We start from the raw sequence: 24,274 nt of genomic DNA, 5'->3' as shown, positions 1-24,274 counted from the left end.
ATGGTGGGGTGGATGCCAATGTTGTAGCTGGTCTGGAACAGCTTGGCTAGGGGAGTGGCAGGAGCTGGAACTCCAGTTTTCATAACTATTGTTATGTTATGAATGTTTGCAGTGTGCAGTGTCTCCAACCGTTGCTTGACATCCCATGGGGTGAATCGAATTGGGGTTGAAGAGTGGCACCTGTAATGCTGGGGACCAATGGAGGAGGGTGAGATGGATTATCCAATCAGTACCTGTGACTGAAAATGACTGTGAATGCTTCAGCCTTATCTTTTGTACTGATGTGTTGGACTCTGCCATCATTGAGGATGGGGATATCTGTGGAGCCTCCTGAGAGGGGGCACAGGTGCTTGGATTAACATCCTGTCCAATGGGCAGAACTTCTGTTTGTGAGGTGAGGCAGAGGAGAAGAACTGAAGGGTAAAATAACCATAAGTTGTACAATATTATTAAAGAACATAGGGGCAGCACGGTGGGTCAGTGGTTAGCACTGCTGCCTCACAGCGCCAGGGACCCAGGTTCAATTCCATCCTCGGGTGACTATCTGTGTGAAGTTTGCACATTCTGTCCCTGTCTGTGTAGGTTTTTACTGGATTCTCTGGTTTCCTCCCTCAGTCTAAAAAAAAATGTCTGTTAGGTGGATAGGCCACTAGACATTGGAATAGGGTAGAGCTTTTTGTCTGGGTGGGATGCTGTTTGGAGGGGCAGTGTGGACACAGTGGGCTGAATGGCCTACTTGTGCACTGCAGTGGTTCTATCATTCTGTGAAAATTGTGAGGTTTGCATTGGCATGTGAAAGAAAAGGGAAGGAGAGTGACAGGATGGAAAATATCACGCCTTTGGTATTAGAGACAAGGTGACCTCCATCACTCATTTGATAAATTCCTGGCTGGAATATGGGAAATTGGTAGACTGTCTGACTATGAACACTTAGGATTTTCTTAAGCCTTTTTTCTCGGCCTTTCCCTGCAAACTCAATTTCAGAGTCAGCGTGCATGATTTTTTTTTAAAGATATTTTTATTAGAAATTTAATATTTTGACAAATTTACAAAAAATAAACAGAACTTTCAAGCACAAACATTAATATAAAAATAGATCTTAAATATATAATCATCAAAATTCAAAGGAATGATACTAAAGAAGAAAGACAAACAATGAAACTCAGTTAACTACTAATCTAATCCACAATTATCCAGAGTGTATAGTTGAGTCACTTACATCCTTCAAACAAGAGAAAATATTCTCTAATACACTCATAACAGTATAATAAAAAGGAAACTATTTCCAAACAATAAGAACAAAAAAAATAAAACCTGTTTGAATGGAGATCCTCCCCCTTGTTCTCAGGGGGCCTTACTTCCTTTCTAAAGGTCCACCATATCCTCTCCCAAACAGTGTCCCACCCTTGACCCGGGCGCTCCTTAATAGGATTTAGATATAATACCAAGCTAGAGTTAACAGTGAGCGCCGCACCCCCACCCCTCCCCACCCATACCTGAGTATATCTGATAGCATCAATGCCACGTACAAACACACATAACTATAAAATTACAACTCCAACAGATTACAGTTAAGTATAATAACATAAAATAGCAAGGGAAAACAACCCTGCTCCCAGAAGCAAAAGTAAAGTAGAGTAAAGTATCCACTTCTCCCCACGGAGTGTGGAAGAGGCAAGCCAACATAAATTGTGTCTCACGATTTATTTAAACGAGTCTAAAAGTTCCTTAGCCTCTTCTGGTGATCTAAAATTATACTCGAATCCTTCATGGCTAATGCATAACGTCGCTGGGTAGCGTAAGGTGTATTGAATATTTAAGTTCCTTAGACATTTCTTCACCTCATCAAACGCCTTCCTCCTTCGTGCCAAAGCCGGGGAGAAGTCCTGAAATAACATAATCTTGGATCCTTCATGGATCATGGCTTTAGGATCCTTTCCAAGATTTCTGGAGGCATCCAGGAGTATCTGCCTCTCCCTATAACTCTGCAGCCGGAACAGGACCGTGGGCGCTGGTTTGGGCCAGATCCGCGTACTGCGACCCGGTAGGCCCACTCCACCCTTACCCGGTCAGTTTCAGCCCCCAGGTTTAAAAGCTGGGGCAACCATCGCTCCAGAAATACTGCTAACTGTCCCTTCTCTTCTTGTTCAGGGAGGCCCAGAAGACGGATATTCTTTCTCCGATTTCTATTATCCAGGTCATCCATGTAGATTTCAAAGGCCCGGACTCTCTGCCCCAGAGCTCGCACCTGTTCTGCAGCTGTTTGTGCTGCAGCCTCGGAGGTCGTGGCCTTTAGCTCCGCCCCCTCCACTCGGCCCTGTAATTCCTCGATAGCCTGGCTGTGCTTTTGTAGCTTTTCTTCGAATGAGTTCCATCTCTGTCTGGATTCTGCGATGAAATTGACGAGTGTCGTTTCCAGCCTGGCAATCATCTCTTCAAGGCCTGTTTTTACATCAGCTGCAGCCGGAGGAGGAGAGGAGGGTGGGGGAGGGGTCTTTGTTTTCTGAGAGCTGCGGGATCCCTTTGGTTTACTCATTATCCACTTAATATTAAACTGCTTAAATATAATAGTAAGCAGCTAATTAAGGTTAGAAAATTTTTTTGGGTGGTTTGGTAAGTGTGGTGGGGATGAGTAACTCACTTTACCCAGGTTTTGGGAAGAGCACTGTAAACTCAGACTTGCTGAGTCGCCGCCATCTTGGATCTCCCCCCAGCGTGCATGATTGAGGCAAGCACACTTCTGTTTTGCAGAGTCCTCACATACATCTTCAGTTTTCTTTAGGTTTTCAGTAAAGCAACAGGTCTTGGTAAATTCTATCATTGCGGGAATACTATGAATTTATTTTAGAAACAACATAACTGAATAGTTATTAGAAGTCATGTATATTGTACCTCCTGCACGCTTTATTCCCATCGTCCTTATTCATTATGCATTATTGATAAAATATTGACCTGGATTTTCTGATGGCCATTCATTGTTCCAGTGTAGGTGGGAGGGGCTGTTGAGGATCCTGTCAAAACCCCATCATGGAAGACTCCAACAGAATTGCCCAGCAAGTTGAATTCTCCTCTGGGCAATTTGTCCCTGCCTGGAAACCTTAAAAGTCTCAAGTTAAATAGGAGAATTCAGTGGGTTCCAATGAAATTAAGTAAATATTTCATCAGGAAACGTTAGACTGTTAATTTCTAACTCCTGAATAACTATGTTCAGTAGATCCTTTACTTAACCCAAATACACTTCTCCCAATCCCCTTACAACCCCAAGATCCTGACCTGACAACTGACCCCAGGGTTCAACTCCATTTACCCCTGTTGGACCTGATCAGACTGTAGCCCCTCCATCCCCCTGGGAACTGAGATCCCCCCCTTCCCACTGGCTGACCCTGAACAACGTATCCTGTTGGAACTTACCTGGTACATGATATGTCTGATCCACCTGGCACCCTGACCTGACACTTACCTCATGTACTTGCTGTTTGTCAGCAGCTGCCAAAGTGACTGTCTGAACCTTTCAGAATACGGCCCACACGACGACAAATCTGTCAGCATGGTAGTGCGACCCTGCATTTCTGAGGGAAACCCAAGCGGACTTACATCTCCGAAATACCAAGTCATATTTCTGTTGTAAAATAGAACAGGAGGGGCTGTCTGTCTGAGATTGCCGGACCCTGGAAAATCTGACCGATTCTATCCTCAAACTCACTGCAAGCATTGTTACTTTTTTGACTTGGATATTTTACCTTGGTGTGAACATCTTTCAATCTGTTTATTTCTGCCTCAGCAGCTTCAATCCATCGCTGGTTAATGCTATCTGTTGTATTTTGCAGAAAGATGTCAGAGAGACTTCGGAGGAATTCTTGCACCTACTCAGCCTACTCTCCAGCTTTAACAGAAGTATTCCCGAGCTGTCAGACATGCAAAACCAGGAGGGCTCCCGCCCTAGTCTGCTGCCACTGAAACATCAGAAACAACCTGTTAACAAGGTGAGAAGTTGGAGACCCCTCGTTGCACGCGTGCTCTAAGGTTTGTTGTGTCATTGGTTTAATGGTGTGAGCTTCTAACCTCAGAAACATCGACACACTCATTGCTTTGGTCTAGAAGGGAAAGACCGATTCCAGTGTGCAGTTTGTGCAGATGTTTGGCTGTGACAGCACTGCAAGGCAGCACCCTGAAGCCAGAATTTTTGAGGGATCACATCCCAGTCCAGAGACAGGAGGTAAAAACAATGACTGCAGATGCTGGAAACCAGATTCTGGATTAGTGGTGCTAGAAGAGCACAGCAGTTCAGGCAGTGTAGATTCTTGTAGATTCTTGTAGATTTACCTCGTGGATTTTAACCCTACTGCGAATCCTCTTGCAAGGATGCCTGCCTTGAAGATGTTTTCCTCCTCTCTCTACAAGAATCTCAGGGAGTCCCTCTCCCACTGCAACAACCAGGTCATTTATGCTACTTTCTCCCCACCCCCACCCTCCTCTAGCTTATCTCTCCACGCTTCAGGCTCTCTGCCTTTATTCTTGATGAAGGGCTTTTGCCCGAAACGTCGATTTCGCTGCTTCATGGATGCTGCCTGAACTGCTGTGCTCTTCCAGCACCACTGATCCAGAAACAGGAACGTAACAGGCTGACGCAACCCGCACAGGCCTGACAGAGTTTGGAGGGGCTGTAGTTTGGACTGGGGCTTCCTCTGTTCTCTCAGGTTGATGTCAAAGGTGTTGGAAAAGAAGTCAAACCTGCTCATTGTCACTGATGTGGGATATTGCTGTGAATAAATTGGTGGCCTCATACCCTTCCTTACAGCTGTGATTACACTGCCAAAGTGAACTCCATGGGCTGTAAAATGCTTTGGGACATTCTTGGGTCATGACAGGTGCCGTATCAGTGCAAACCTTTTCTCCATTCTCGGTGCATGTAAAGCAGAGACTGGAGTTGACAAAGGAATGGAGTCAAGTCATACAGTCACAGAGCTGTCCAGCATGGGAGCAGACCCTTTGGACCAATTTACCCAGACAGCTTAAGTTAGTCTAGCCTCATTTGCCAGCACCCAGCCCATGTCCCTCTAAACCCGATCCAGATGTCTTTTAAAGTTGTAATTGTGCCAGCCTCCACCACTTCCTCTGGCAGCTCATTCCATACATGCACCACTCTCATTTTAAATCTTTCCCCTTTCACCTTAAACCTATGCCCTCCAGTTTTGGGCTGCACTACTGTGGGGAAAAGACATTGGTTATTTTCCCTATCCATCCCCCTCTTGATTTTATAAACTTCTATAAGGTAACCCCCTCATCTTCCGACGCTCCAGGGAAAACAGCCTCAGCCTATTCAGCCTCTCCCTCTAGCTCAAACCCTCCAACCCTGGTAAATCCTTTTTGATCCTTTTCAAGTTTAACAACATCTTTCCTATATGAGGGAGACCAGAAATGAACAGCGCTCCAAAAGTTAGTGCTTCCAGTTAAACCTGTTGGACTATAACCTGGTGTTGTGTGATTTGTAACTTTGTACACCCCAATCCAACACCAACATTCCAAATCAAGAGTTGAACACAGTATTCCAAAAGTGGTCTAACCAATATTTTGTACAGCTGCAACATGACCTCCCAACTCCTCTACTCAATGCACTGGCCAATGGAAATGAGCATACCAAATACTGCCTTCACTATCCTACATACAAAAAAGAACTGCAGATGCTGGAATCCAAAGCAGATAAGCAGGAGGCTGGAAGAACACAGCAAGCCAGGCAGCATCAGGAGGGAGAAAATTCAACATTTTGGGTAGAACCTTTCTTCCGGACTGGGAGTGGGGCTGCAAGGAACTTACCATTAAGTGTGTAAGTCCTGCCCTGATCTGCCTTTCCAAAATCAGCACCTCATATTTATCATGATTAAACTCCAACTTCCACTCCTCAGCCCATCTGATCATGAGGTGAAGGCACCAGTTGGAGATATTGGCTCTTGCTATTGTTGGGTGGTTTTGTTGGAAGTTTATGTGAAATGATTAAATGAAGAAGTGGGTGGAGGAGACTCATATGGTGCAGAAATATCGACATCCATCTGTCGGAGCTCTCAGGATTATGGTTCTTCAATTCCTATTATCTCCAGAATGACATTCCTGGTTTCTAAGCCCTCTATTTTGATCCAGATGGGGCCAGGTACTCCTAGGCACTATGTGGGCAGTTTTGATCACATAGTGCTGTCTGTTCATGGGCTCTGAGGCCTGGGGTACTTCCCACCTGATTCTACAAGAAGTGTTATCCAGACAATACCAGCAGTGTGAAGTGGTGCACTGTGCTCACGCATGGCATGTTTTCAACCAGTTAAACATCACATGGCACTTTGAGGGCAGGGCTTAGATGGCTGTGTTGCATTGTACTGCAAAGGTCTGGGCTTGTCTAAATTCAGGTACATTGCTTTAGGAATTAATTTGTGATATTCCAACTTGTTCCAGAACCATGTACATGGGAGTGTATTTTTCCAGACATCTGGTTGACAAAGATGTGCTGCGCTCTGGTTGTCACTTTCAGTACAGGAATAAAAGAAACAGAAATTGCTGGAGAAGGGGTCTCTGGAGAAAGATCACAGGATTTGAAACGTTAACTGAGATTTCTCTCCACAGATGCTGCTACAGCTGCTGAGTTTCACCAGCAATTTCAGTTTCTGTTTCTGCTTTACAGCATCTGCGGTTGTTTGTTTAATCTGGTTTCCTTCGGCAGTTCAAAGAAGTGTAGGTTAGGAGGATCAGCCATGAGAAATGAAGGGTTATAGGGATAGGGCTGGGAGGGTGAGTCTGGGCAGAATAATCTTTGGAGAGTTAGTGTGGACTTGTTGGGCCAAACCTGAGGGGGATTCTAGGAATGTTTGTAAATGTCCAAGTCAACAAATGAGCAGCGATGGTGGCATTGTGCTAATGTTATTGGGAGACTAACCCAGAGGCCCAGAATATTGAACAAGAGACACAGGTTCAAATCCCACCCTGGCAACTGTTAGAATTGAGATTTATTTAATAAATTTGCAATTGAAAGCCAGAACAATGATCATTGATAGTTGTAAAATAAAATAAAATAAAAGTTCACTGTAAGGAAGGAAACCTGCTGACCTCACTTGGTCTAACCAATGCATGACTCAAGACCCACAGCAGTGTGGTTAGCTCTTATCTGTCCTCAGGAATGGCAAGGCAAACCACTCAGCTCAAGGACATTTAGGGTTAAGCAATAGGTGCTGGCCGATGAATACAGGAAAATGCTTCTGCCAAATTTGAGATGGCTGTGGAAGGGCCTGAGGAGGAGCAGTGAGTAGGCCAAAGTTCCTCGCCAACATTCACTCCCCAATTAACATCTCATAGAGTCTTAGAGTCATAGAGACCAGATATCCCAACCCAATCTAGTCCCACCTGCCAGCGCCCGGCCCATATCCCTCCAAACCCTTCCTATTCATACACCCATCCAAATGCCTCTTAAATGTTGCAATTGTACCAGCCTCCACCACTTCCTCTGGCAGCTCATTCCATACACGTACCACCCTCTGCATGAAAAAGTTGCCTCTTAGAACATAGAACATAGAACAATACAGCACAGAACAGGCCCTTCGGCCCACAATGTTGTGTATGTATCTTTTATAACTTTCCCCTCTCACCCTAAACCTATGCCCTCTAGTTCTGCACTCCCCGACCCCAGGGAAAAGACTTTGCCTATTTATCCTATCCATGCCCCTCATAATTTTATAAACCTCTATAAGGTCACCCCTCAGCCTCCGACGCTCCAGGGAAAACAGCCCCAGCCTGTTCAGCCTATCCCTATAGCTCAAATCCTCTCTGAAAATGGATTAACTGGTCATTAGAATCATAGAATCGATACGCTGTGGAAGCAGGCTATTCAACCCATTGGTTCCACACCAACCTTCTGCAGAGCATCCCACCCAGATTCACCTCCCCGATTCTATCCCACAGCCCTTCATTTCCCATGGCTAATCCACCTAGCCTGTGCATTCCTGCACAGTAGGGCAATTTCCCATTGCCAATCCACCTAACCTGCACATGTTTGGATTATGGGAGAAAGCCGGAACAACTGAAGGAAACTCACGCAGACACGGGGAGAACATGCAAACTCCAAAAGTGTGGCACTGGAAAAGCACAGCCAGTCAGGCAGCATCCGAGGAGCAGGAGAGCCAGCATTTCAAGCATAAGCTCTTCATCACATTCCTGCCTGACCTGCTGTGCTTTTCCAACACCACATGATCTCCAGTTCTCACTTCCTCCCAAACTCCACACAGTGACCTGAGGATGGGATTGAACCCAGGTCCCTGGTGCTGTGAGGCAGTAGTGCTTATCACTAGGCCACCGTTGCTTTATCCACTGTTTCAAAGATCTTTCAGCACACAAATTGTCAACAATACTTGCCTACAACACAACGGCAATGGCAAATATAAGTAGCACAGAAATTTCAGTCACTTGTTCAGGAGTTGTAGAAAGAAAAGTTTAATTCTGTCTGTGCCTCAGTGGGTAACATTGCTTATTTCTCTATTAGATTAGTAAGGGGATCACCTTTTCATGTACTTATGTCAACACCATTCCAGTTTATGAGTTATTACAGTTTTGAGTAAGTTAGGAACTATAGTAGGCCATTCAGCCCCTTGAGATTGTTCTACCACTCAATGAGATCATGGCTGATCTGTGACTTAACTCCATATACCTGCCTTTGACTCATATCCCTTAATATTTTTGCTTAACGAAGACATTTATCTCAGATTTAAAATTAATAACTGATCCAGCTTCCACTGCCATTTGGGGAGTAGAGTTCCAAACCTCTCCCACCCTTTGAGAATAAGATTTGGAGATGCCAGTGCTGAACTGGGGTGGAGAAAGTTAAAATTCACACAACACCAGGTTCTAGTCCAACAGGTTTAATTGGAAGCTAGTGTGCTGTTGGCCTATAACCTGGTGTTGTGTGATTTTTAACCTTTGAGACTATAATTGCTGCAAGATTTGTGAAGGTTTGTAGCTCAGGTTGAGGTTTAGATAGGCTCAGGATAGATGTGTTGTCCCAGTCGAAATGGTGGTTTTTCTCATCCGTGTGTAGGGCTACGAGGGAGAGAGGGTCATGTCTTTTTGTGGCTAGCTGGTGTTCATGTATCCTGGTGGCTAACTTTCTTCCTGTTTGTCCCACGTAGTGTTTGTGGCAGTCCTTGCATGGAATTTTGTAGATGACGTTCATTTTGTCCATGGGTTGTACTGGGTCTTTTAAGTTTGTTAGTTTTTGTTTGAGAGTATTGGTGGGTTTGTGTGCTACTATGATCCTGAGAGGACTTAGCAGTCTGGCTGTCATTTCTGAAACTTCTTTGATGTATGGTAAGGTGGTTAGGGTTTCTGGCTGTGTCTGGTCTGCTTGTCGTGGTTTGTTCCTGAGGAATCTGCGCACTGTATTTTTTGAGTATCTGTTCTTCTTGAATACGTTGTACAGGTGGTTCTCCTCTGTTTTCCGAAGTTCGTTTGTCTTGCAGTGTGTGGTGGCTCGTTGAAATAGTGTTCTGATGCAGCTTTGTTTGTGTGTGTTGGGATGGTTGCTGGTGTAGTTAAGTATTTGGTCAGTATTTGTTGGTTTGTAGTTCTCCATTGTTCTTTCTTTCGAATGCGAGTTTGATGTCGGTTTCTTCCTCCTTGGTGAACTTTATGCCTGTGAGGGTGTTGTTGATGATGAGAAATGTCTCTTCTATCTTGTTTTGTTTTGTGATGACAAAGGTGTTATCTACGTAGCGGACCCAGAGATTTGGTTTGATGGTTGGTAGGGCTGTTTGTTCTAGTCTTTGCATTACCACTTCTGCTATGAATTCTGATAGCGGAGATCCCATAGGTGTGCTGTTGGTTTGTTTGTAGACTATGTTGTTGAAGGTAAAGTGGGTGGTGAGGCACAGGTCCACTAGCTTCATGATGTTTTCGTTGGTAATGTGATTGATGGTGGTTGGGGTGTGTGTGATGTTCTCTTCTAAAAATGTGGTAAGTGTTTCCTTTACCGGGTCGATGTTGATGGAGGTGAACAGTGCTGTTACGTCGAATGAGATCTTTGCTTTGTCTTCTTCTATTTTGGTGTTTTTGATAATTTTTAGGAATTCCTGGGTGGAGTGGATGGAGTGCTGTGACTCTTCTACTAGGTACTTCAGTCTTGTGTGTAGTTCTTTGGCCAGTCTGTAAGTTGGTGTTCCAAGTAGTGAGACTATGGGTCTGAGGGGGGGCTCCTGGTTTATGGATTTTTGGTAGTCCGTAGAATTGTGGGGTGTTGATCCTATCTGGTTTCATTTTCTGGAATTCCGTCTTGTTTAATTGTCTGGAATTGCGTAATTTTCTTAGGAGATATGTCATTTTGTTTCCTAGTTGTCGGGTCGGGTCTAGCGCCACCTGTTGGTAGGTGTTGGTGTCTGTGAGTAGTGCATTGGCTTTCTCTATGTAGTCCCATTTCGACTGAGACAACACATCTATCCTGGGACAGGCTAAGCAAAGACATGCCAGAGAATTCCTAGAGGCCTGGCACTCCAACCACAACGCCATAAACAAACACATAAATCTAGATACCATCGATCAACCCCTCAGAAAACAAACAGGAAATGACATCACCACAAACCCCAGGAACCCCATCCAGATCAAACATATAAATAGAAAGCAGGAGACAACAGCTTCACTTCACTTGGAGGTCGCCACTGATGATGTTACCGAGCCAGGTAATGAAACGTCTGCATATCAAACCTACAGCTCAGCAAACAAACCTACACCCTAAAGTATAATTGCTTCCTGACATCTCCCCAGAACAGTCTGACCCTAAATCTCAGACTATGTCCCCGAATTCTCGAATCCTCAACCAGTGGAAATAGTTTTTCTTGATCTCACCTGTCTTTTCCTGTTAGGATCTTGAACACTTCAATCAGATCACCCCCTAACTTTCTCAAGTCAGGAGAAAAAAATTAACTTTTTTTTTGTAAATATTTTTATTGAAAAAGAAAAAGATTTTTGAGTGTTTTTTACAAAATTACAAAATTAGTGCAAAATAGCATAAACTTGTTTAATCCCTCTTCATAACATAACCCTGATGTCCAGGCATCATTCTTATAAATCTATGTCGCACTTCCTCCAAGGCCGGCAAACCCTTCTTCAATATACTGCTCTCAGTACTCCAAGTAGGATCTAACCAGAGTTTTGTAGAACTGCACCCTAATTACTGTATCCTTGTTCTCTGGTCCTCTCCGTATAAAGGCCAGTACTCCATGAGCCGCCTTGATTATTTTCTGCATCTGTTCATGACATTTTAAATATCAATACATCTGAGCCCACAGGTCTCTTTGGGCAACTACTATATTTAACTTTATGCCATCTAGTAAGTACCCTGATCTATCCTTTTCCAGCCCAAAATAGATGACCTCACACTTGCTTACATTGAACTGCATCTGCCAGTTTTGCCCATTCACCTAGGCTATCAATGATTATATATGATATATGCTATCATCTGCACTGTCTACAATGGTGCCTAACTAGTTATCATCAGAAAAGTTGGATATATGGCTTTCTATGCCACTATCCAAGTTGTCAATAAATAATTGAGGTCCTAACGCAGATCCTTGTGGGACACCACTGGTCACATCCTGCCAATATGTGTCCCTGGTTTCTGTTGCATGTAACTCAACCAATTTCCAAGCCAAGTCAGAAATTTGTCCTCAATTCCTTCGTTAACAGTCTCTTTTGTCAAATGCCTTCTGGAAGTCCATATAAATAACATCCATCGACATTCAATTTCTGAAAATAAACTTCAAAAATCAATCTAAGATCCAATAAGAGGTTAAAACAACTTTGATAATGCTTGTGCTATGTCGTACAGTCAGTATACATAAATGGACATACTGATGAAATCATCACTGCATGTGACCTTAGGGTATAAAGGAGGCTATCTTATTGTAGATCACTTGAACCATGACATGCTACTGAAAGCATGGTCCTATGTTGCATCCTAGTATCCTTATATTACCCATACGCTTATATATCTTGGAATGTAATGTTTGTATATTGTAATGAATGGTTTATTGATTTCTTCAATAGCAAGCCCAATTTCTTATTTTAAGAGGGTTAACATGAACATTACTACATCAGGTAAAACATTCTGGTGGAGACAAAGTCACTGCATATTAGCAGCAGGGCCCTCCTTGAATGGAATCTAATATCTTAGTAGGAGATATTTGGAAAGCTAATTAATGGTCAACTGGTTCAGATTACCTCTTTGAAGCACAAACTAATTGCACAACGGGTCAGTCAATTCCTTTTGAGAACAGTGTATATTGTTCCAATAATTGTTTCGAAAGAATTAATATAGTGAGACGTCAGGAGATCCCAATGGGCTTGACAGCTGAAATTGTGGAGAATTCACAATGAGCTTCCAAAATCAACACAGAAATAGATGGCCGAAGCATTAGCTTTTGCTCCTGCTGATGATGGGACAAATATTGGCCGGGACACAGAGACAGCCACCTACTCTTTTCAAGAAATGTTATCGGATCTTTTCGGTCGACTGAAAGGATTAACAGGAGCTGCAGTTGGAAAGATGGGGCCTCTGGCACTGGACCAATCACAGTGTGGTGTTCATGTTTCATTTCAATTTTGTTCTTTATTTGTATTTTATAAATCTTAGTTCCTGTTCTGATGGAAAGAAATGATAACTCCCTGAGAAAATGGCATCACTTTTCAATAAGTGGGATTCATAAGAACATCAGAAATAGGAGTGGGTGCAGACGACTTGGCCCCTTGAACTGCTGTGGGATTCAATACAATCGCTGCTGAGCTTCTGTCTCGGGTCCCTTTCTCACCCACTCTCCCGGACACCCAAAACAATGTAGCAGGTTATTTGACTCCTTCATTTGCAGATGCCTGTCCATGCATGCTGGGGGTGTCAGGGTAGAGGTCTGCGATTCCCAAACTCTCAGCATCCAGACAGAGAGGACTGCGACCCCTATCAGTGACCTGCCTTCGCTGTCCTGCATTCCGGTTTCTGTGCAACACAATTGTTTTGGGTCTTGGGTAAGGTTTAATGTCGAGAGAGTGGTGCCGGAAAAGCACAACAGGTCAGGCAGCATCCGATGAGCAGGAGAATCGATGTTTCGGGCATGAGCCCTTCATCAGGATGCTGCCTGACCTGCTGTGCTTTTCCAGCACTACACTTACAGCTAAGATTTAATGTGTTTTGTTTAGGACTTAAAGGACGTTTTAAACATTTCCTTCCATTTCTGGGTGGGTTTTTTTTTTGGCCTGAGTTGACACTGGGTTGCTAAGATTAGAGTGGTGCTGGAAAAACACAGCAGGTCAGGCAGCATCTGAGGAGCAGGAAGATCGACGTTTTGGGCAAAAGCCCTTCATCAGGAATGAAAATCCCGAAGCTTTCACCCGAAACGTTGATTTTCTTGCTCCTCAGATGCTGCTTGACCTGGTGTGCTTTTCTAGCACCACTTAAATCTTGACTCTAATCTCCAGCATCTGTGGTAACCACCTCCACCTACTGGGTTGCTAAGTAGGTTTTTAATGACTGTGAGCCAGGAAAGAGAGCTGAGAGGCTCGGCTATTTCCCTACATAGGGATAAATGCCAAACCTGAAAAATCTAGACCAATTATCAGCCTCTGCCATTTGTCAGTGTGGCTTCATTGCAATGATCTCTTTTGTCCTCCTTTTGAATTTCAAATTTAGGAGTGTTATTAATTCTTGGGTATTGAATGTTCCAAATAAAACTCTGCTTCACTGCAGGCTGTGGCTCGTCTGAGTATCTGTTTCGATGTACAATCTCTGCCTCATGAACCTCGGTCCAAAATAAAGGTTATTAAATCTGCAACCTTTGGCATCGTTAGGATATTATAATATACGGAGTTAGTGTAAGTTTAAAATGCTTCATTTATTTTTCTTCTAGTATTCTGCTCATACTTCGCAGGCTCATATCTTACAGAGAATCGAGGGAGGTTTAAAGCATAGTTCTCACTGTGAGTGGATTTAGCCTTTGCACTGGGCCTAACGTGTGTTAGCGGAGGAGAGCATGTACTCATTCTATGGAAGGTGTGACCCAGTTTCTGGAGGTAATGGAGCATTAAATAATTGTTGGCTTCGTGTGGTGTGGTTTGAGAAGTTGAATTGTGTAGGGAACTGGTGATCTCTCAACTCTATTTGGCTACTTTAGTGATTAAATCATGGAATGGATCACTGTCTGTTTGTCAAATTTATGTGTTGGAAAAGGGCCTGATTGTAGAACAGACTGATGGACTGGAGGTTGTGCACAGGGTGGGACTTGTTTCTCTTAATATATTTGTGGGATGTGGATGCCCATTCCTAGCTATCCTTGAGAAACTGATGGTGAGCCATGACAGTTCATTCTTTCCTACACTACAGTGATGTAGACCCAAGTGCTCTTGAGGAAAGAGTGCCAGGATTTTGACCCAGAGATGCTGAAGGAATGATAATATGTTTCCTAGTCTAGAGAGAGGGAACTTGCAGGTGTGGTGTTCCCCATTATCCGCAGCCCTTGATCTTCCAGATGGAAGTGGTCATGGGTTTGGAAGGTGCTGTCTAAGGACCTTGGTGAATTTCTGCAGTGTATCCTTGTACACAGTATTGTTACTGAGCATCAGAGAGAGTGGATGATGAAGGTGGTAGATGAAGTCCCAATTAAGTAGTTGCTTTGCCCTGGATGGTGTCAAATGTGTTGACTGTTGCTACAGCTGCACTGATCCAGGCAATTGAAGTATCCCACCACACTCCTGACCTATGCCTTGCAAATGGTGGATAGGCTTTGGAGTCAGGAGGTGAGTTAGAAGGTCAGGATTCCCAGCCTCTGACACTCTTGTAACTATAGTATTGAATGGCTGGTCTGTCAACAGCAACCTGTAAGACATTGATAGTGGAGTATTCAGTGCTGGTAGTGTCACTGAAGATACTCCATTGCTGAAGATGCTCAATTGTCTTGCAATGTGCTGCAAATGTTACTTGCCACTTGTCAGCCCAAGCCTGGATATTGTCCGGGTCTTGCTGCATTTGGACATGGACTGCTTCAGTATCTGGGAAGTTACAAATGGTATTGGATATTGTGCAATCATCAATGACCATCCCCACTTGGGACCTTATTAATGAAGTAGCAGAAGATGGTTGGGCTAGGACACTATCCTGAGGAGTCCCTGTGGTGATGTTCTGGAGCTGAGATGACTTACCCCCAATAACCACAGTTGAGAGTGTGTTGCTGGAAAAGCATAACAGGTCAGGCAGCATCTGAGGAGCAAGAAAATGAGCTCATTCCTGATGAAGGGCTTCAGCTGAAACATCGACTCTCCTGCACTTTGGATGCTGCCTGACCTGCTGTGCTTTTCCAACAACTCGCTCTCAACTCTGATCTCCAGCATCTGCAGACCTCACAATCTCCAACAATCACAACCACCTCTCTTTTTGCTATGGACAGAAGGGCAAATTTCCATTTATTCCAGTTTTGCTAGGACCCATGGATTCCATACGCGATCAAATGTGGCTTTGATTTCAGGGCTGATCGGTCTCCCCTCACCACCGGAATTCCATTCTCTCAACTATTAAGGATAGGGATATTTGTGGAGCTGCCTCCTCCATTGAGTCATTTAATTATCCACCACCAAACCACAACTAGATACAACAGGACGACAGAGCTTTGATCTGAGCAGTTGGTCGTAGAATGGTTTAGCCCTGTTTATCACTTTATGCTTATGCTGTTGAGTGTGGTAAAATTCCAGGTGATGTTATTACAGAACAAGTCAGTCCCTAGACGAAACCTGGTTTGATAGATCTTTTTGTCGTAACAATGTTGTCTTCCACTGAAGCAAAACAAAAACCCACGATGCTGCAGATTTGATTCTGATGACAAAAAATGTTTAATAAGCAAAAGAAATTAAGATAAAATGTAATAAACCAAACAACTTCCATATAAGAAGTTTAAAGGTTTTGAGACACGTGACAAAACACAACCCTATTAACCCTAACAGTGCCCCTTTACAGTACCCGAACCAAAAAGAGGGAGGAATAGATGATCATAGAACAGGGCTGTCACAGGGTGGGGGTGGTCATGGGATAGGGCGAATATGGGTCACAAAACAGGGCGGGTCATGGGATAGGGAGGATATTGAATTCTTCAGTGAGAGGGTTGAAAGTTGACTTTTAGATCGGGAGTATGTTTAACTGGTGTTGGACTATACAAAAGCAGATTGGGGTGTGGTGTAACTATAAGACTCAGTGATCCCAATTGGAGAACATTAATTCTTTCCCAGTTAATCAGGCTGGCTGATCATGGAAAGGTGAGGTCATCTCTAAAGAAGGAAGTGAGCAATTGTGACTAGTCGCTTGAATGGGTTGTGCATTCTGAGGAGATGCCATTGCGTCTTGATTTGTTGGTTTTAAGTGTAACCATGAAACGTTCTAAAGTCAAGGATGTTTTAAGGAAAAATAAAACATTAAAAAAAAGTTAAATATCTGAAATTGAAAGCATAAACTTCGATCTTCATCCTTGGGTGATCTGAAGATCATGAAATTAGTGACTTTTAGTGACTTCTTACATACCAGTTTCCCAGATGAGTACAGCTGATTTCATAATATTTTCGATGGGTGAGTGGGTGGTGTTGTCCATGAGCCTGGGAAACTTAAATTGGGTTGCTAAAAAGTACCTTTGTTCCAGAAACACTGGTCTTTGTGGAACTATTGTCTATAGAATTGATTTACCAAACATCTTTGAGAAAGTTCAATACAATTGTGCACTGGCGTTACCTTGCCCATCGAATGTTACGGAGTTGCAAATAAACAAATAAACTACAAGTAGAAGTAGACCATTTGTCCCTTTGAGCCTGCTCTGCCATTCAATAAGATCATGGCTAATCTGTGTCTCAAATTCCATCCTCCTTTTATGTTATTCATTCACGGGATGAGGGCATCACTGGCTAGGCCAGCATTAATTGCCCATCCCTCACTGCCTAAAGAGTGAATCACATTGCTGTGGGTCTGGAGTCACATGGAGTACAGACTAGATAAGGATGGTATTTTCCTTCCCTCAAGGACATTAGTGAATGGCTATTGACCTCTACTAACCTTTGATTATCTTGCCTAACAAGAATCTATCTACTTCTGCCTTAAAAATATTTGATGATGCCACTTCTACCGCCTCTGGGGCAGAGATTTAAGTTGCGCAACCCTCTGAGAGAAATAAAAGTCTCCTCATCTCTGTCCTCAAAAGGCAACCTTTCTTTTCTCATTTTCACCCACTAGAAATTGTGAAACCAACTATTCTCATCAGAAAGATCGACCTAAGAGACATCACTAATAGCTAATTTTGAAACAGTATCCCTTAGTTTTGGGCTGACCCATAGGAGGAATCGTCCTTTTTGAATGCACCTTGTCGAGCCCATTCAGAATCTGATACAGTTCAACCCAATCACCCCTCAGTCGTCTAAACCCCAGTGGGAACAAACCTAGCTTCACCAATCTTTCCCAATTAGACAACTCACTCATTCCAGGTATCACTCGAGTATGCCTCCTTTGAACTATTTCCAATGTATTTACATCCTTCCTTAAATAAGTAGATAACAACTACACATGGTATTCAAGATATGATCTCACCAATGCCCCAATTACTCTTCCTTCTGTATGTATATTCCCGATTATGTATCTGCTACAAAAAAAATGGAAGTGAGAAAAGATTACAGATTTACCTTTTCGACTGAAGCACATGGGACAGAGAAAGGACAGTTTCCAAGATCAAATGAGCTGATGCAAGACAACAGTTATCTGATTACTTCACAGGAAGAAGTGTTTGTACCTAGAAATGACCCGTACGAAAGGGGCATCATCTAATGTATATCTTGGCGCAGAATGTGGACAGTAAGATGGCTCAGTGGTTAACACTGCTGCCTCATAGCACCAGGGACCCAGGTGCGATTCCAGCCTCGGGCAACTGTGTGGAGTTTCCTCCGGGTGCTCCGGTTTCCTCCCACAATCCAAAGGTGTGTAGGTTAAGTGAATTGGCCATGCTACATTGCCATACTAAGTGTTCAGGGATGTGTAGGTTAAGTGCATTGGTCAGGGGTAAATGTAGAGTAATAGGGGAATGGGTCCGGGTAGGTCACTCTTTGGGGGTCGGTGTGGACTTGTTGAGCCAAAGGGCCCATTTCAATACCATAGGGAGTCTAATTTGTGATTATAAACATTCTGCACTGAAATGAGAACTATTTTACCGAATGACTCCACACATCCAGCAGCCTTGGATTAACATGCCTTGCAATGCATGACCGCTAAATCCTTACATCTAAAACTAGTTGATACAAGCAAAAGAAGTAAAGTCATTTTAAATAAAAAAGTTATGCAGACTATTGGAGATAAAAGTGATTGTGAAAGTGAGGATCTGAAACCTGAATACAGGCTGAGGTAACTAGTTGTTGTCAGGAGCAATCACTTAACAGATGACTGTTGGAAAACAAAGTTGATCCCCAGGAAATTTCACTGGACCAAGTAACTGTCAAATAAAGCAATATCGTATATTGATTGGTAATTGTCTGAATGTACAATGCGATCTTAGTCTGTACCTTTCTTTAACAAAAGTCTAAAAATGTCTTTGTTTTAAGCTATGTGTGCAGCTCCTCTGAGGAACACAGAAGTGTATAACCTCTATGCTTCTGGAAGATCTGTGTCTGGCCGTATGAAGAAATAAAGAACCAGACCGATTGCGAGTGTTTATTGACTGATTGCGGAACCGAGAGACCCCTCCCCTGAGGGTCCAGATCTTCAAAAATAGCACTGTGGTAAATTTAAATGCTTTTGTAGTTAGCTGTAATGGAATCACACTTGAAGGAAACATTGTAAAGTAACTCAAAGTGGTTTTCACTACTTTGGTTGAGGTTTTAGATTTCCCCAAGTACGATCGGTTGTACCTGTTTTTTGTTTAGTGTCCACTGATGTTGCTAATCTTAGCTTTGACAATCAACAATTTGGCCTGGGCTTATTCCAGTAAATGTAGCTTTGCAGGTTGTGGTTTGTTAGTATTTTCAGTAATGCAATCAAAGATGGGTGTGTTGACCTTCTCTAGCAAGTTGTTTCACATATGCTCTGATGGCAAAATGACTCAAGTTCAGGAACATTTTCATTGCAGGTTTTATCACAAGTTCTCACCTCCAACCCTCTTGCAATGCAACCCGCACACCATCATCCTCAGTCATTCCCAATATTAGCCCTTCAATGCGTCTACCTTTACAATGCCTCAACTTTGGAAAGATGTGGAAGCTTTGGAGGGGGTGCAGAGAAGATTTACCAGGATGTTGCCTGGAATAGAGAATAGGTCGTACGAGGATAGGTTGAGAGTTCTCGGCCTTTTCTCGTTGGAGCGGCGAAGGATGAGGGGTGACTTGATAGAGGTTTATAAGATGATCAGAGGAATAGATAGATAGTCAGAAACTTTTCCCCGGGTACAACAGAGTGTTACAAGGGAACATAAATTTAAGGTGAAGGGTGGAAGGTATAGAGGAGATGTCAGGGGTGGGTTCTTTACCCAGAGAGTGGTGGGGGCATGGAATGCGCTGCCCGTGGGAGTGGCAGAGTCAGAATCATTGGCGACCTTTAAGCGGCATTTGGATAGGTACATGGATGGGTGCTTAATCTAGGATAGAAGTTCGGCACAACATCGTGGGCCGAAGGGCCTGTTCTGTGCTGTATTGTTCTATGTTCTATGTTCCCATACCAGATTGAAAGAGACAGATTCTGGGGATAGTTTCAATTCAAGTGGGATGTCAATTGTTTAAAAATCACACCGTCATTCTGCAATCTAACTGCTTCTGTTTAGTGTGGATGGGATGATAATCTTGGATGAATGATTTCTCATGATGCGAATCACCAGGGTCCCATACCTTCTGTCTCAGGCAGCAGCAGCCCCTGCAATCAGTCAGAGAAAGGATTTCCCCAGATATGAGATGGATAGAAAACATGAGGAGCTGCTGCTCCAATCAGAGGTTCTCTCTTTCATACTTCTTGAATCCGGGGCGACACAGTGGCTCAGTGGTCAACACTGCTGCCTCACAATATCAGGGACCTGGGTTTGATTCCAGCCTCACGTGGCAGTCTGGGTGGAGTTTGCACGTTCTCCCCATGTCTGAGTGGGTTTCTTTCCACAGCCCAAAGGTGTGTAGGTTAGGTATTTGGCCATTCTAAATTGCCCATAGTGTCCAGGGATGTGCAGGCTAAGTGGAAAATACAATGGGAAATGCGGGGTTACAGGGATTGCGAGGGGGGATACTGGGTTTGAATGGGATGCCCTTTGGATTTTAGGTGTGGAGTCAAAGGGCTGAATATCCTGCTTCCACATTGTGGGATTCTATCGGGCAAGGAGAAAGCTACAAAGGAAGAGAACATTTTTAAAGATGTCAACGATGGAATGCTGAACTAACCAGGAGCCAGGCAAACTTGAAATGACTGAGTTAATAAATTCCTTCAAAATGAATGTGGAATTTCTAGCTTAAGGCTGCATAAGATCACACCACTACCTGGGAGACATGTTGCAGGGGCTATTGTGATCAATGCTATCAACTGGTAAATTTAAATCTGGAATTGAGATTTGATGATGCGGGAAATAAGGTTGTAACTTTCTAGTTAATGTATTCCAGCTTTGTGCATGTGGACACACATTATCTGTGGCCTGACCAATTTGTAGAAGATATGTTTAGAGTAATGGCTTTGTTCATGTCGAGGCTGCTGTCAGTTATTTTAAAAAGAAAACTTCTGTTGCCAACCTATGCTTCTTGTCTTGTGCCAGTTTAAACACATTTCTTGGGAATTAATGCTTTACTTGTGTGTAGTGGCTTTAGGTTTAATGGAGGGTTGAGAATTACGGATAGCGATGAATTCTTCAAATTCTGTTTCTGCGTGTTCCAAATGCCTGGCCTGTCATCTCAAATACAGAAGGCATTGTTACGGCATACCTGCATTACGTAGTAATCAAATAGTGAGAATGAAATCTAACAAGAACCCCTTGAAAGTTGACAGTGTCCTTAAGAAAATCTGAACAGACATAAAAGCTAAGTATTTTTGCATAGGACCTAGCTGAAAGAAACAGAATTGGCAGCAGAATGTGAATGACCAAGTTGTGTTGACAGAATGGACCTGTTCTGAAATTTGAGCTTTGACTGGACTTTCTATATAGACTCATAGAGGACATAAGTGGAGAAGATTATGATTTTGAATTCGAAACAAGAGAAAAATATGAATGCTTTATCAATGAGAAAGAGGATTAAAGAGAGTTTGAGCTGATATTAAGACAGATTCAAATTGGTACTCAAAAGGGTAATTCATCAAATACTTGAAGGAAATTCAGAGAGTTGGTCAGCAGTGGTAGGACTGACCGGATTTCTTGTTGGAAGAACTGGGTACAGACTTGAAGGGTTCCCCTTGTGCTGCACATTTCTACTCTTATGGATCCAAGGTGCATCACAAAGGCACTCACCAAAGCTGTTGAGAGTTTCAAGGAACAGGTTGAGCCTGTACGAGGGATACCAGGATCTATGATTTCCCTCTCTTGATTCAGGTGGGAGGGAAAACAACAAAACAACTTTGCTCCAGAAAGCAGGGTGTCCTGTTGAAGTAATATGTGCTGGATTTTCCAGACTGGGAAATCCTAGAGTTAAACTAAAGGTAACAGCTGCTGTGTGGGAAAGGTAAATGCACTGCTTGATGGGCCAAATGGAGCAAACGTCCTCCACTGCATCAGTGTTTTCTTTCCCCTAGATTCCCTACAGTGTGAAAACAGGCCATTCGGCCCAACTAGTCCACACCGACCCTCCGAAGAGTAACCCACCCAGACCCATTTCCCTCCGACTAATGCATCTAACACTAAGGGCAATTTAGCATGGCCAATTCACCTGACCTGCACATCTTTGGGTTGTGGGAGGAAACTGGAGCACCCGGAGGACATCCACGCAGACATGGGGAGAATGTACAAACTTCACACAACAGACGCCCAAGGCTGGACCCTGGTGCTGTGAGGCTGCAGTGCTAACCACTGAGCCACCGTGCCAGCCTGCTAGAAGGTCATCTTGGTCTTAAAAATCTCAATCCAATCATCGATAATGACGTAGGACCATGACATGATTTTGTGAGGGAAGTTTTGATAAAATTTCCTCCCTAAATCCCAAAGTGATCGGAACATTACTCCAATGTCTGCGTCAGTCTTCCCAATCCAGCCCACCCCTGAATGGTTATTGAAAATTGAACTGAATTGGTATGGAATGTGATTTATGATTTCTTCCCTTGTTACTTTGTGACAAAGTGGATGGGCTGGCTGCTTTGTGTCCTTTGGCAAGGGGTCTGTGTTCGGGAAATCAGCCTAGATGTTGGTGCTGAAATCTCTGGTACATTTTGAATCAGTGCGCTTATCCACGAGGTAAAAGCAATGACTGCAGATGCTGGAAACCAGATTCTGGATCAGTGGTGCTGGAAGAGCACAGCAGTTTAGGCAACATCTATAGTGCAGCGAAATTGACGTTTCGGGCAAAAGCCCTTTCGAGGTGAAAGCTAGGAACTGGAGGTGTCAATGTTAAGTGTGCTCTTTGTTCCCGTTCACCAGCCTACTCAGGGTCGAGGTCACATGGGAGCCTCTTCTGGAGGTGACGAACATGTTTTCTGTGAATAATCCATGAACCAGAGTGAAAGTTCAACCTTGCTAGCCTAATAGTCACTATCAGATCTGAGGTTTCTCTCTGGGTTGTCCTGTGAAGAGATGGTGTCTGTTCTGTGTTTGTGATATGTGACCTCTAGGTCACTGGTTTCACCTCACCCTCACTCAGGTCAGTTTACTGAAGTTAAACGTGCCCAACTGAGTGGAAACGGTCCCACCCAAAAAAACTGTGGTTGAACCCACATCAACAGAAGCATGCAGTTAACACTTGGTTGCAAACGGGTTTAACAGCTTCACATCGAAACTTGCAGCACGATAACCACAGGTTTCCACTAAATGATTCAGCAGGGTCATGAATGAATTTCTAGAACACATTAATGGGTGCTGATCATGGTCTGATCAAAAATGCAAAATTGAAACTTGAGTCGTCATCTATTGACTATTTGTTTCCAACTCCTGAATGGATCTTACATCCATTACTATCTGATTGATTTTCTTCTGAGGTGCTCCCATTGTCCTGTTCCTGGAGCATATCCTTATTGGTGCCTCTCTGCCTGACCTACTCTTTGTGTGGTTTTGGTATTGCTGGATTGTGAAACTGCCCTCAGGGCTTTGAGATACCTGTGGTGCTCTGTCGCTGTTAGCGAGCTTAAAGTGTATTCTCTTGTCTGTGTGGGCTATCTGATTTGGCTTGTGAGCCTGCTTGGGAATTCTGGGTGTTTTGGTACAGTTTTTGGCCAATTTTGCTTTTGTGGGGCGATCGTGGGTTAGCAGATCTTTTCCCACTCCCACCATTTTGAGTTTTTAAGAGTCCCAATGTTTTGTCCTTTATGATTTTTTCTTTTCCAGTTTCATCAATATCTGTATTTTTCTTTAACAGTGGCTCCTGGCAATGGCTGAGCAGATGTGTCTCTTTGAACACATATCATTTATAGTCACCAGTCAGATCAAGCAATGTGTGAAAATCTGGCACTATTCATCTGGGGCAGAAGGAGGTGTGGGGAACGTTGGCACTGTCGTTGCATTTTGCCTTGGAAAATCAGTGTTCTTCAATTGTGGCTCGTGGTGCTCACTCTGATATCCAGTCAAGATCATCTGACACACTATGTAATGCACTGGAAACCAAGCCTCAGTATTGCTGGAATTGACGCAAATGTGCAAAGGTTATGTCAAATCCTCCAGAGTCCCCATTTGACCTGACTGACAAACGCAATTTGAAAGAAAATAGCAGGTTTCTGCACTTAACAAGAAAATCACTGTTTATGGTGGACAATTTGTCTTTAGCGGTGATGAAGGTATATGAATTACAAATACAGAGCTCTAAATCTTAAACCTCACCTCTTCTTACATTCGCCTCCATAAACAGACAGGCAGACAAAGATAAACAAGATATGGATATTAAAGGTGGAAAAGGGGAAAAGATGATCAGGACAGCACAGTTCAGCACTACCAGTCTAGATTACTGGATTCAATGAGTTACTTTCTTTCTCTTCCTTTCAATTCCTTTTTAGTCCTTTGCTGTTGACACAAGGTTGTTTACACAGTAATGCCGTCTTTCATTCAGTGATTAGGAATCCGTCTTTTCTTTGACTTTGAAGGCATTTTAGTTCCCTTCAACT

General features: G+C 43.4%; 1 protein-coding gene across 1 annotated transcript in view; it reads left to right on the top strand.

The window, feature by feature from the left end:
* The window catches only part of tnfsf11 (TNF superfamily member 11), a 107,123-nt gene that overhangs the window by 63,263 nt on the left and 19,586 nt on the right, over positions 1-24,274 (top strand). The window contains exon 2 of the mRNA XM_060833244.1: positions 3,828-3,983. Coding sequence (XP_060689227.1) covers positions 3,828-3,983 — 156 coding nt within the window. The remainder of the gene's footprint in view (positions 1-3,827; positions 3,984-24,274) is intronic.

Source organism: Hemiscyllium ocellatum, chromosome 12 (genome assembly GCF_020745735.1).
Source record: "Hemiscyllium ocellatum isolate sHemOce1 chromosome 12, sHemOce1.pat.X.cur, whole genome shotgun sequence".
Taxonomy (NCBI): Eukaryota; Metazoa; Chordata; class Chondrichthyes; order Orectolobiformes; family Hemiscylliidae; genus Hemiscyllium; species Hemiscyllium ocellatum.
Note: the sequence above shows the minus strand (reverse complement) of the source record. Positions and strands in the feature narration are given on the sequence as shown.